The 12,156-nt window shown below is 44.8% G+C and overlaps 1 protein-coding gene across 6 annotated transcripts; it reads left to right on the top strand.

The window, feature by feature from the left end:
* Positions 1-598: 598 nt before the first annotated feature.
* STRADA (STE20 related adaptor alpha) lies at positions 599-11,517 on the top strand. 6 transcript variants are annotated; one of them, XM_030231903.2, is made up of 13 exons: positions 599-673; positions 1,058-1,137; positions 2,118-2,175; positions 3,010-3,038; positions 6,194-6,296; positions 6,787-6,908; positions 7,025-7,133; positions 7,248-7,371; positions 7,832-8,003; positions 8,589-8,693; positions 8,825-9,066; positions 9,699-9,741; positions 10,125-11,517. In XM_030231903.2, the coding sequence occupies exons 2-13, from the start codon at positions 1,102-1,104 to the stop codon at positions 10,275-10,277; spliced, it is 1,296 nt and encodes a 431-aa protein (XP_030087763.1). In that variant the 5' UTR covers positions 599-673; positions 1,058-1,101; the 3' UTR covers positions 10,278-11,517. The 6 variants fall into 6 exon arrangements, with proteins under 6 accessions (XP_030087763.1, XP_030087766.1, XP_009094830.1 ...); XM_030231906.2 differs by having other exon boundaries at positions 1,058-1,113; XM_009096582.4 differs by having other exon boundaries at positions 626-757.
* Positions 11,518-12,156: the final 639 nt, after the last annotated feature.

The raw sequence follows: 12,156 nt of genomic DNA on the forward strand, positions 1-12,156 counted from the left end.
GTGTTGAAGAACCTGTTCTGTGAAGAAATTCCTCCTGATGTCCACCCTGAGCCTCCCCTGGCCCAGCCTGAGGCCATTCCCTCTCCTGTCCCTGTTCCCTGGGAGCAGAGCTGGACCCCCCCGGCTGTCCCCTCCTGTCAGGAGTTGTGCAGAGCCACAAGAGCCCCCCTGAACCTCCTTTTCTCCAGGCTGAGCCCCTTTCCAGCTCCCTCAGCCCCTCCTGGGGCTCCAGAGCCTTCCCAGCTCCGTTCCCTTCCCTGGACACTCTCCAGCCCCTCAGTATCCTTTTAAAGTGAGGGGACGAGAACTGGACCCAGCACTTGAGGTGTGGCCCCAACTAGTGCCTGGCACAGGGGGTCAATCTTTGCTGACCACACGTTCTGACAAGCCAGGTGCCATTGGCCTTGCTGCCCACATGGGCTCACGTTCAGCCTGTCAGCCATCACCCCCAGCTCTCTCCCATTGGCTCTCTCTCCTGCCCGCAGTGCTGCGCGCCTGGATATGGCCAAAGTTCAGGGCCCGCTCAGGGACCCAACATGGCGCCGGCTCCTTCCCCGCCGCTCGCGGGAGCTCCGTCCGTGACGTCACGCGAGCGCGCCCGCGCGTCACGTGTCGGCGCAGTGACGTCACGCGCAGCGTCTCTCGCCGGTGAGCGGCGGCCGCAGCCTGAGGGGTCCGTGAGGGGACTCGGGACGGAGCGGGGCCGTGCGGGAGGGCCCTGGAGCGGAGCTGGGCGGAGCGGGAGGGCCCCGCACGGGTGAGGGGCCCAGGGACGGAGTACGGTGTGCGGGAAGGCCCCGCGCGGGTGAGGGGCCCCGGTGGTGTCGCCGCTCTGGGGTGCTCCGTGCAGCTCTTGCCGGAGTTACCGCTCTCCTGGGGCTGCCGGGCCCAAGGCGGAGTTCGGGGGTGTCGGCGCTTTGTGGGGTTACCGGGTGGTGCTTCCCGGGGTTACCGCTCTCCCGGGGCCCTCCGGGGCTGCCGGGCCGCGGTGTGTGAGGGCCTCGGGGGTGAGGGCGGCTCGGTGCTCGCTGGGGGTGACGCGCCGCTGTGCCCGCAGGTGTGCCGCCCTTTCTGCTGCGCGTGTCCCACAGCGGCGGATCCATGTCTTTCCTTGTAAGTAAACCCGAGCGCATTAGGGTGAGTGTTGAAGACCTTCCAGCTTCCCTCGTGTCTCGGTAGAACGAGTCTTGCGCTTGTGCAGAGCAGCCGGGCCTGGAGAGCACCATAAGGGCACAGGAAAGCAGATTTTAGGGTTGAAAATCCTGCACTAAACCCTTTTTTGCTGGCACATTCACCTGTATCTCCTTGGGGTGCAGTGCACAGGGGCTCTAATGGGCTTTGCAGTGAAGAAAAAGGACCATAAAATTGCTTATTTTCTGTCGTTCTTTAGGAAGTAGCTTTGTCACCTGTGTCACAGTTTATGTTTTTTTTTTCCTTCAATTTTCTTGCAAAGCTAAACACAACAGCTTTGTTTGATTCTGCTTTTCAGCAGAAAATGAGGAAATTTCCAGCAGCAGAGCCACTTCTGATGCATTCAAATGGTATTCTTACATACAAGTTTTGAGTCATCATCACCTAAAGACTCATTGGTGCTTTCTAGGACTGGCTTCTCATGCACTGAACATCTGCTGTTTATTAAACTGTTTTACTAAGTAGCAAATTCTGCCATGGGAGTGTTTGTGATTGATGATATAACCAAAATATTTAAATTCTCAGAGATACCACCTCTTTGTAAATAGTGAAAGCATTTTTTTCAACCTCTTCCACCTAAAAAGCCAACTTTTATTTGGTTGTATGAGGGGGGGTGTTGCATACTGATTATTTTTGTTGCATGTGCATGTATAAAAACTTGCTTGAATGAATTAAATTATATTAATTTTATTGCAAGTGCATGTTGATTGGGAATAGGAGCAGCACCTGTGTGGTTGCTGGGTGCATGTCATTGGCCCAAAAAGGGAATTTCCTTGTCCAGAATAAGGATGTCACTGGTGATACAGCAATCAGTTTCACACCACAGTAGAGTCATTGAAATTTGTTTTTTTCATGTGGGGAAGGGGAAAAGAAACTTTTCTCTAGATGGAGTAACTGATTATGTGGAGAATTTTTATTTCTTTCAGCGGTGGGTGTCTGAGAAGTTCATTGTTGAGGGATTAAGAGAGTTCGAGCTGTTCGGAGGTAAGTTAAATGACATTGCTAGAAATGTTTTATTTTAGCTGTAAAGCTTGGTAGTTTGGTAGTAAAAATGTATTTTATCACTAAAAAAGAGATGATTAAATCTCATTGGAAATCTAAGCTGTCTAAGCCCAGAAATTTAATGTGGAACTGTCCAAGATGTAGCAAGTTATTTGGAAATCATTTCCATGTTGGGAACAGTTCTAAGATAGTTCTGTATTGCTTAGCATAACCACATTTTTTTTGGGAAGGTTAATTATAATTTTTTGAGTAAAAATGGATTTTGAAGCTGCTGATGGCTCCCCAGGAGCAGGAGCTGACAGGTTTGTGCTCTGCTTCTGCATAACAAAGTTACCCACTAGGATGCAGAATTCCTGATCAATGACATGGAAAACAAACAGAGCATAGGAAATATGTCTAGATTTTGAGGTTCTGGGTGGAGTAAAAGAATTTTTATTACTTTAAATAATATTAGGTAGTTTCTTCTGTATGTAAGAGTCATCTTTGACTGTGTTTATAATCAGGTTGGAAGGGACCTTTAAAGATCACCCAGTCCTATCCCTCTGCCATAAGGGACATGACAGAAGGTTAATACTTAAAGTTACAGTAAAAAAAAAAATTGTCATCTAATTTATGTCAAATATACAAACTCTGTGAATATCTTTGATCCTGGACATGTGCTGCAATTTTGTGTGCAATGTCTTTCTATAAAACAAAAAATCATGTATGTTTGATACCCAAAAGGGTCATCCAGGGTTATTTACTTAATTTTCCAACTATATTTGAATGGGTATCTATTGAACACAACATGGTGAACAATTAATTTCTTTACTCCAGAGCAGCCTCCGGGTGACTCTCGGAGAAAAGTAAGTGACTTGTGCAGGCTGTGGTGCTGTGGTTCATTGCATGGAGATTATTCCTTGTGGAAGTTTGATTTTTCTTTTTATCTTAGTTATATATCTCATCTCTATATTTAGCTCTACAAGTGTGGAAACAGGTTTCACCCTGGAGTGGAGATTTTGGTGTGTGGTTTTCAAACTGTATGTGATAACTCAAAAATTTAAATTTAATCTCTTGGATTTCTATTTGTTTGTCATTCTCCTCCCCCCAGCCCCTCAAGGGTCTTTTTTTTTTTTTTTTTTTTTGATGTGATTTAGTTCTGATCCTTCAGAGAAGGAAGGCAGAGTTTAGTTTTATGGAACTTCTAAAAAGTGTTTGTTCTGCAGGCCCTGAGTGCTCACTGTCTGGTTCATAATGAGCATGTAACACATAAAATATCACAATTAACAACAGAGTATCTTAATCTAAATGGTTCCTCACCTCCCCACACCACAGGTGTGCAGGTGTTGCTCCAGTTTAAGCTAATTACAAAAACGAATTAGGTGTGATTTGATCATAGCTGTGTCAGTTCAAGCTGCTTATAATTGATTTTTGTGCCAGTATCTGTAATTTACTGGCACAAACAAAGCTCAAAATAGGAAATGTATATGGAATGTTTATATAAAATTGAATAAATTCACACCTTTTTTTAAAATTGCCGAGTGTTAGACATGCTTGGCTGGAAGCAAATTGAGATTAGCATCTGTTTTGGTTTTTTCCAAGGGTTTTCTTGGGATTTAGATACATGCTGATTCTCATTTTGATCTTTTTGTGTCTAAACAAAAGCCTTTTTTTTCCACCAGAGCTGTAGAGAAAGGCACATAATTTGGGGAGGGAGTAAAATTTTTGTTGCTTATGCTGAAGTCAGAGAGGGAGTGAGGAGATGGAGGGGAAGGCAGCAGAACAAATCTGATATTCTCTCTTCTTGTCTCAGATGAATGTCATTTGGCAAAAGCAGATCCTTGCAAGCATCACAAAAGTGATTGTGTTATGGCATTTATACCAGTAGTTGCCTTTCAAAGATTAATTTCCTTTAAATCTATCTCAAATTAAACTGGACTCCCAAGCCAAAAGCCAGCTCTAAATGAATGTCATGCCATAAAACTGATCATATGGGACTTCATTTTGCAGCTGCTTTTGACCATACACCAAAAATTGTCCTGTGTGAAACCACTGAGGAGCTTTTTTGCAGTACCTCATGAATGACATTTCAGTTTAACTTTCTTTTTTTAAACTGTTGTATGATGTTGATAAATCTCTGGTTGAGCTCCTTTTGCATTAACTCTGTTATTGGTCACTGCTAACATGAGGAGAGGTGAGTGAAGACCTCAAACTGGAAGACTTTTCAATAGGGAATTCACAGTATTTTTCCATTACTGCACAGCCTACACCATTAATAAGATTAAATTTATTTAATTCTTTGCATCTGTTTTGTTGGCTTATGCTGTCCCTGGAGTGGACTTTTATTAAAGCAAACCACTTACATGTTGCTCAGTGTCTCACCAGCTGTCACTGCTCCATGACTGCTTCCCAGTCCCCTGCTTCCATCTCCTTGGTGGTGCCTTTGTGCTTCAGAGGTTTCTATCTGCCTGTGTCTCTCTCCTGGCAATCTTGCTGTTGACAGGACTGTGTGAAATTGCTGAAAGAAGTAATGAATGATAAAGCTGAGATCAGAATGGACAGGGCTCTTCAGCAGAAGTTTGAAATCCTGAGTGGGAAGTTGCTGCCTGTTCTGAGCCAAGAAACAGCACTGTAGTGTTCATTAAAGAAAAGGATCTGGGAATGCTGCTCCCAGGGGCTTTAGCTATGCTGACATGGGACTGAGTTATTTGTGCTGAAATTTTACCAAAGCACCACAAATGTTAATTTTTGCTTTTTCCTTTAATGGAAAATGCAGCTATTTTAAAGGTAGGCAGTGTGCTCTTCAGACCAGTTGAAAAGGTGGAACTTGGGAAGTGTGGCTCTAATTTACTCCCAGAGTACACTTAGCACCCAGAGGTAATTCACAGCAAACTCCTGTCTTTGCTCTTTGCACTGCATTTACCCTGGGCTGAGGGTAGAACAGCAAGTTCCTTATTTTTCAGCTGTCACTGTGTTGTTTCCATCTTTCAGTGATGGAAATAAAGAACAGAGTCTGCTGTCATGGTAGGAAAAGGCACAAACCTTTTCTGCTTCGTGTACCATGAGAAAGGTCTGATAAAGGGCATTTGCAGTTGATAAAAATGAGGTGGAAAAATTGAGCTGATGTTCCAAATGCCAGGAGCAGTTAATGTGCTGGAAATTGGAGATAACTAAAGACAGTTTTAGATACCACATAAATTTTAATCCCCTTTAGATTGCTCTCCTTGTGACTTTGGACATTTGAAGGAGTTGGAAGGTATAAAAGAACTTGCAAGAACAATGAAATTTATCATCTGCAAAATCCTTCAGGGGAAGATTTCAGTGCATGTAAATAAGGCAGAAAGCTTTATGTCAGATGGAGTGAGGGAAAGCTGACAGGCTTGGGAATGCTGCTTCCCTTTGTGGTCTGGGGGTGCTTTTTTCCCCTTTTTTTTTTTTTTTTTTTTATTATTCAGAAGCACTTATGCTTTGCAATTTTTGCTTTCATTTGGAGCTTCTTTTTTCATGTGTGTCTGATTTTCTTCATCACTTGTACCATTCAGCTAAGCAGCTTCAGCTTATCCCAGGTGAGCAGCTGAAAACCCGCAGCATCCACCAGGAACACCAACTGTTATGGTGCAGAGGAGGGCTAAGAACAGCTTCCCCTTGGCTCTGGCTCAGGCAACAGGATGGTGGCACACAAGTTTGTAATTATAAAAGAAAGGCAGTTACTATAAAGCAGAGTTTAGGCTGTCCTGGGGAATAATAAATTGGCTTTATCAAAATATTCCTGAATAAATTCTCACTTACATTGATTAAAAATCTACTTGTTACGTGTTTTGTAACACAGATGTCTGGATCTTCTGAAATGAGGCATCTCCTGAGTTTCAATTGATAAATGACTATTTAAAATTATTTCGACAGCAACTAAATCCTCTTCTGTATTCCTGTTATTTTGAAGTGTATGATAATGTGGGGCAGATGATTTTTTCCAGCAGGTGATCTGTATTTCCTTTGACCTGGCTTCATTTTCTTTCCTCAGACAAATGAGGCGAGCTCCGAGTCGATAGCTTCTTCCCCTAAAAGGGACACCATGAGCAACTTCCTGCCAGACAGCAGCTGCTATGAGTTGCTCACTATCATAGGTAATTCTTGAGGGCTGAGGGATCAGAGTCTGCTTTGTAAAGAAAAGAATTTCTGCAGATTTGTCCTTTTCTTGATTGTTTGCTTATTTTTGATATTGGATGTCTGCATCTTTGATTTTAAAATCATTTGAATAAAAAATGAGATGCCAGTCCTAAAGGTTTTCACCTGAGAGGGACATGTAGTGGGTCAGTGATGCTGGGGCTGCAGTAGTCAGCAGAAGCAGCTTGAAACCTGTCCTTGGTGCTCCTAATCACTGTTCTTGCCTCAGTCCTGAATTTGAAGGACAAGATAATTCTACTGGTTAGGAGGATTCTTCTCAGTGGAATACGTGCCAAGGAAGGTGAGGTCTGATGGAACAATTATTCTTTTTTACAAGGTCAAAAGTAGTTTCAATGAGTGAGGGTAAAGATAATTGAAGGGTCAGGGGCAGGAGGAGTTCTCTCAGTGCTTCCAAAAGCATTACTGAAGCTTTCATGCTTTCTCTTTCAGGCAGAGGCTTTGAAGACTTGATGGTTGTGAACCTGGCCAGGTATAAACCCACAGGAGAGTATGTCACAGTCAGAAGAGTGAACTTGGAGGCCTGCACGAATGAAATGGTCACATTCTTGCAGGTAATACCACTCATCATGCAAGCTTAGTAGAGGACAGACAGCAAGAGCAATGCCTATCAATACTGCAGTCATGTTTCTGCATTTACTAAATTTAATCAAAATATCTTTTATTTTAGGGGGAACTTCATGTTTCCAAACTCTTCAACCACCCTAACATCGTGCCATACAAAGCAACTTTCATAGCTGACAATGAGCTGTGGGTAGTGACTTCTTTCATGGCCTATGGTGAGTGGAGAGGGGGTACCATTTTCTGACCCTCATGTTCTGTGAAGTGAAATTAAAGAGCTGAAGTGTCCTTGGGGCTTTTGTTCTGACAGGTGGTGTTTTGTTTCTTTCCAGGTTCTGCAAAAGATTTAATCTGTACCCATTTTACAGATGGGATGACTGAACTGGCCATTGCTTACATTCTCCAAGGTGTCTTGAAAGCACTTGACTACATCCACCATATGGGCTATGTGCATAGGTATTGAAAAATACATTGGTCATTTTCCTTCTGGTGGGAGTTCTTGGAAATAATACTCAGAGTGGAGCAGAGGATGAATCAGGAAACACAAAACAACATGAAGTTTTGTATTACTTTGCTGTTAGAACAAATCAGTTTGATACTCATGAGAAGTGACATCACTGATCTTACTAAGCTGCACAAAAGTGCTGTTGTGGAGCAGACTTATCCCAAAGACCACTGTTTATCTAAAATCACAGTCCATAATATTTAGTCCTGCATTTCTCCTCACCACAGAAACATTCTTTGTGAACTTGCAAAGGTGATGAATAGACTCCTGTTAACTGATTTTGCCCAGCATCCAAAGATGGTTGTTGGGAGTCTCAGCCTCCTGGTAGGAAGCTGATCAGGTATTGTCCTGTGCATTGAGTTTTTTACTAAAGGCCAGGGAACCTGACAGTTTTGTTCCTTTTTTCCCCAGGAGTGTTAAAGCCAGCCATATCCTGATCTCTGTGGATGGGAAGGTGTACCTCTCTGGCCTGAGGAGTAACCTGAGCATGATCAACCATGGGCAGCGACTCAAAGTTGTTCATGACTTCCCCAAATACAGCATCAAAGTGCTGCCTTGGCTCAGTCCTGAGGTTTTGCAGCAGGTGTGTTTAAAAGAAACTGCTCATGTTTAATGATGTGTTGTATCTGTATAATTTTGTGAGCTTTTAAGGCAAGTTAAAGGGGTGTAGGGTGGGAGGCATGAGAGAACCTGCAGAGTTGCTTTCTTGTGATGAGCTCTAGTCCTTTTTTCTCTTCTTTTTATCTCAAAACCCATGACCCCTAGCAAGGGGAAGGGTACATGAATGCAAGGAAAAAGGGGAGAGGCTAAAGGAAACAGATGTGGGGTGAATGGGCAAATGGGTAAAATTTGATTTAGTTGACTCAACAGTCTAATTGTAGGCACCTCTACAGGTTGTCTCATTAACAAAGTGTTAGATTAGATGCAAGTTACCCAGGGCAGATGCGGTCCCTAGAGGCTGGCTGATTTCATTTACATAAATGTTGCCCTTAGCTGTGTGTTTTAACAAACCAAATAACCCTCACCACTATAAACCAATGTATCTGTGGCTTGTGCTGTTCCTGTTCTAATCGCCTGGGTTTGTTGACTTGCAGTCGAAATCATGGGTATTGCCCATTCAATCACATCCAAGTCCCTGAAGCTAATTTTTCTTTTCTTTTTTGTGTAGAATCTGCAGGGTTACGATGCAAAATCTGACATTTACAGCGTGGGGATAACAGCCTGTGAGCTGGCAAATGGACACGTCCCATTTAAAGACATGCCTTCCACTCAGGTAAGGTTTGCAAGCTCCTTTCTCCATCCTGGCACCTGAAATTGCTTTCCTGCTCTGGCATGTGAGCACAGAAAGGTGTGCATGAATGGCAAACCTTAACCGTGCTGTTGCTTGTGCCCCTGCTCTTGCAGATGCTCTTGGAAAAGCTGAATGGAACTGTTCCCTGCCTGCTGGACACCACCACCATTCCTGCTGACGAGCTGACCATGAAGACGTCACGCTCCAGCGCCAACTACGGCATGGGGGAGAGCACGGCCGTGAGCAACGCACGCGCGGCCAACGGGGAGCCAGCCCTGCACCCCTACCTCCGCACCTTCTCCACCTACTTCCACAACTTCGTGGAGCAGTGCCTCCAGAGGAACCCCGATTTCAGGTAGAGCCAGGTGGAAGCTGCTCTCCCCACCTGTGCCATTCTAGGGCTGGTTAAACTGTGGGAGTTAGCAGATAGTGTTTACAGTTTTCTTTCCAAAAGTGTACTGGAGTGAGGATGTGCCCCATCTGTTGAGGAGAGCAGTCCAAGTGTGTAGAATAAGCAGCATTAGCACTTTGAGCACTTCCTGTATGAGAGCCTGAGGAATTCCTTTTTAGCCTACCTTGGAGGATGAGTGGTGCTGCACATCAGGAAAATAAACAACTTGTGTTTCTGGCCCCTGTGGGACCGTGTTTACCCAGTTCCCATCAAATGGTTGCTCTTCAGCCAGCAGAGAGCAATGATGGCAAGTGATCAAAGCTGCATTTTTCTTTGTAGTGAGGGTAACCTGTAGCCATGACAGACCTTCCAGGGGTGCCCCACTGCTCAGGTACTGTAGGGGGTGCAAGTATGTAACTAAAGGTTAGAAGAAGGAGGTTGAACTCCTTGCATAGAACATTACATGATTGTAAATGCTTAATAAGCAACGCTACTGCTGAAAATAGGGAGATATCCAAGAGCTTATTCCCACTACCCAACTTCAAGCACTGACTCACATTCTTGTGTGCTTCCCTCATTCTACCTCCCTTCCACAGGCCAAGCGCAGGCACTCTGCTCAGTCACCCCTTTTTTAAGCAGGTAAGGAACTAATTTAGCTACAGGTAAATGCTTTGCTTTGTCTTGCTGTGAGGGTGGGGAGGTTGCTGAATTTCCTGTGATCAGGAAGATTAATTCAGTTTTTTGACTATTTGTAGTGCAGTGTGGTGATTGGCACATCTGGGGAAGTGCTTAGGCTGTTCTGGAAGCATCTCTTATCTAAGAGAGGTTCTAAATCTGCCTGTTTTGGGAGCCACAACAGCTCTTCCTGTGCAGGCTGCTGAGTTCTGGGGCGAGGCAGCTCTAACCTGCTCAAGGAGTCCAAAGGGTGCCTGTGTATTTCCTGCCTGTTGTTTCTGCCTGCAGAGCTGGGTGTGCAGCAGCACCTGAGCAGCCCCGTGTCTCATTCTGTCCTTCCTGTGCAGATCAAGCGCCGTGCTTCCGAAGCACTCCCTGAACTTCTGCGTCCTGTCACCCCCATCACCAATTTGGAAGGGACACTGCCCCAGGATCCCAGTGGCATTTTTGGGTTGGTATCAAATCTGGAGCAGCTGGATGTGGATGACTGGGAATTCTAAAAAAACAGGGACTACACTGAGGAGGAGCTTTCTGGACATTGTAATTTATTGGTCCTGTTCATAAAGCTGATGAATGTTACACACAGAAGAGTTTACAGGTCCTTGGGAAGGAACTTCAGCTGTCTGTTTACTTAAGAAGTAGCCTGGATACAAATGGACAGACCTGAGCTGGAAAAGGATTAACCCAAGGAGCTGTGGAGTATTCCAGAAGGTGCAGTGCCCAGAGGCCCCATTCTTCCAGCTGAGCTCTGGTAGAGTGCTTGAGGGTGTTGAGTGAGTCTGTGTAGTTATGGTCTCTATTTATGTGTTTCTAAAAATCACTGGCTTCCTCACAGTTGAGGCTGCATGTCCCTGCCCTCTTTGGTTCCTTCTCATTTAAGGGTGCCTTAGAGTTGAGGGGAGGTGGGCAGCTTTTAGTTTTGGGCATTCTCTTAGAACTAGTCAAGTTCCTGTAACAGTGTTGTCACAGGGCAAGTTTTAAGGGGGGAAAAAGGGGATTATATTCTTAGTTATGGAAAACAGGAGATCACAGACAAGCTGATGCCATTCCAGGCACTTCTGCTGCACTGGATCCTTCCAGTCTGGAGAGGGCTTTTGAAGACTTGTCAATGGATGCTGAGCACTCTGAACTCCAGGTCAGACAGGGCCTTCCAGCTCCCCTTCCTGCTCCCTGGTTCACCAGAGCAGTGGGGATGCCTGGGCAATGTACCAGCTTTTTTATCCCCTTCCAGTTGAACTTCATGTTTCACAGCACGAAACACTCTTACCTGCCTGTTCTCAGTGACTTACCCTGGCACAGAGGAAAAGTAAATTGATTTTCATGCTGATCCTCTTGCTCACAACTCCTGTACAGAATTGAACTTTAACCTTTCCATTACCATTGCTGTTCTGCCTTCCCTCACTGACAGGTAAAAGCTGCTCACGTGGCTCCCTGTGATTCATGGCTGTGTGACTCTGCCCTGCAGCTGTGGCAGCTCTCCCCCATTCCGTGGTGTTTGGTTTGTTTGGAGGTGTATTTAAGGCTTTTAGTTTGACTTTTTTTTCCAAGGACCATGGTGCTGAAGGTCATCTGCTCTTTACTGAAGCACTGAGAATCCTTGTATAGGTGCAGTTGATGGGAGTAGTGGTGCTGGCAACAGGTCCTTCTTGTGTTTATAAATTGTACTTGAACCCAGATAAAGTTTGTTACTCTAGGTTTTTTTCCAAAACAAATAAAATATTTCTGAAGTTGTTTTTTTAAGTCTGCTGTTTGTGTAGAATGATGAAGTGAATCACAGAGGGTGATAGGCTGGCAGTGCATGCTTCCTTTTACCTTAGTTTCATACAGCTCACCAGTTTATGGTAACTGCCTTCATGCTTCAGAAACATACTTCAACTAAAGCAACAAGCTGCACACACCTGCACTTGCTCTTTTCTGAAAGTTTCAGTAAAATTCTCCCAGTTGCAGGAGTGTTTAAGGCCAGGCCCAGTTCTGCTTCCTCCCTGCGATCAGGTTTGGCTTCTGATTTAATCTTACTGTAAGAAGATACTGATTTCCTGGCTTGTTAGGAAGCCTTACAAACAGGGCTGATTCAAAAGGTGTGTAGCCCACTGAAGTTCTGTCCCTGAGTTCTAGGAACCAAGACAGGAAGGAATAAATGCCCAGTAACTGCAGTGCTCCAGCCTGCTTTCCCTGAATTAGCATTTTTAGGGTGATGGATGAACTTAATGCAAGCTCATATTTCTCATCCCTGCCCATGCCTTTAGTTTGCTCCATGCACAGAGATTAGGGGTTTAAATTAACTTTGTTCCCTGCTTGCACAGCAGCAGGATCCGTGGTGAGAAGCAGCAATTACAAAGTCACTGAACATTCACCCTCCTTCCCTGGCTGCACTCAGGG

Source organism: Serinus canaria, chromosome 27 (genome assembly GCF_022539315.1).
Source record: "Serinus canaria isolate serCan28SL12 chromosome 27, serCan2020, whole genome shotgun sequence".
Lineage (NCBI taxonomy): Eukaryota > Metazoa > Chordata > Aves > Passeriformes > Fringillidae > Serinus > Serinus canaria.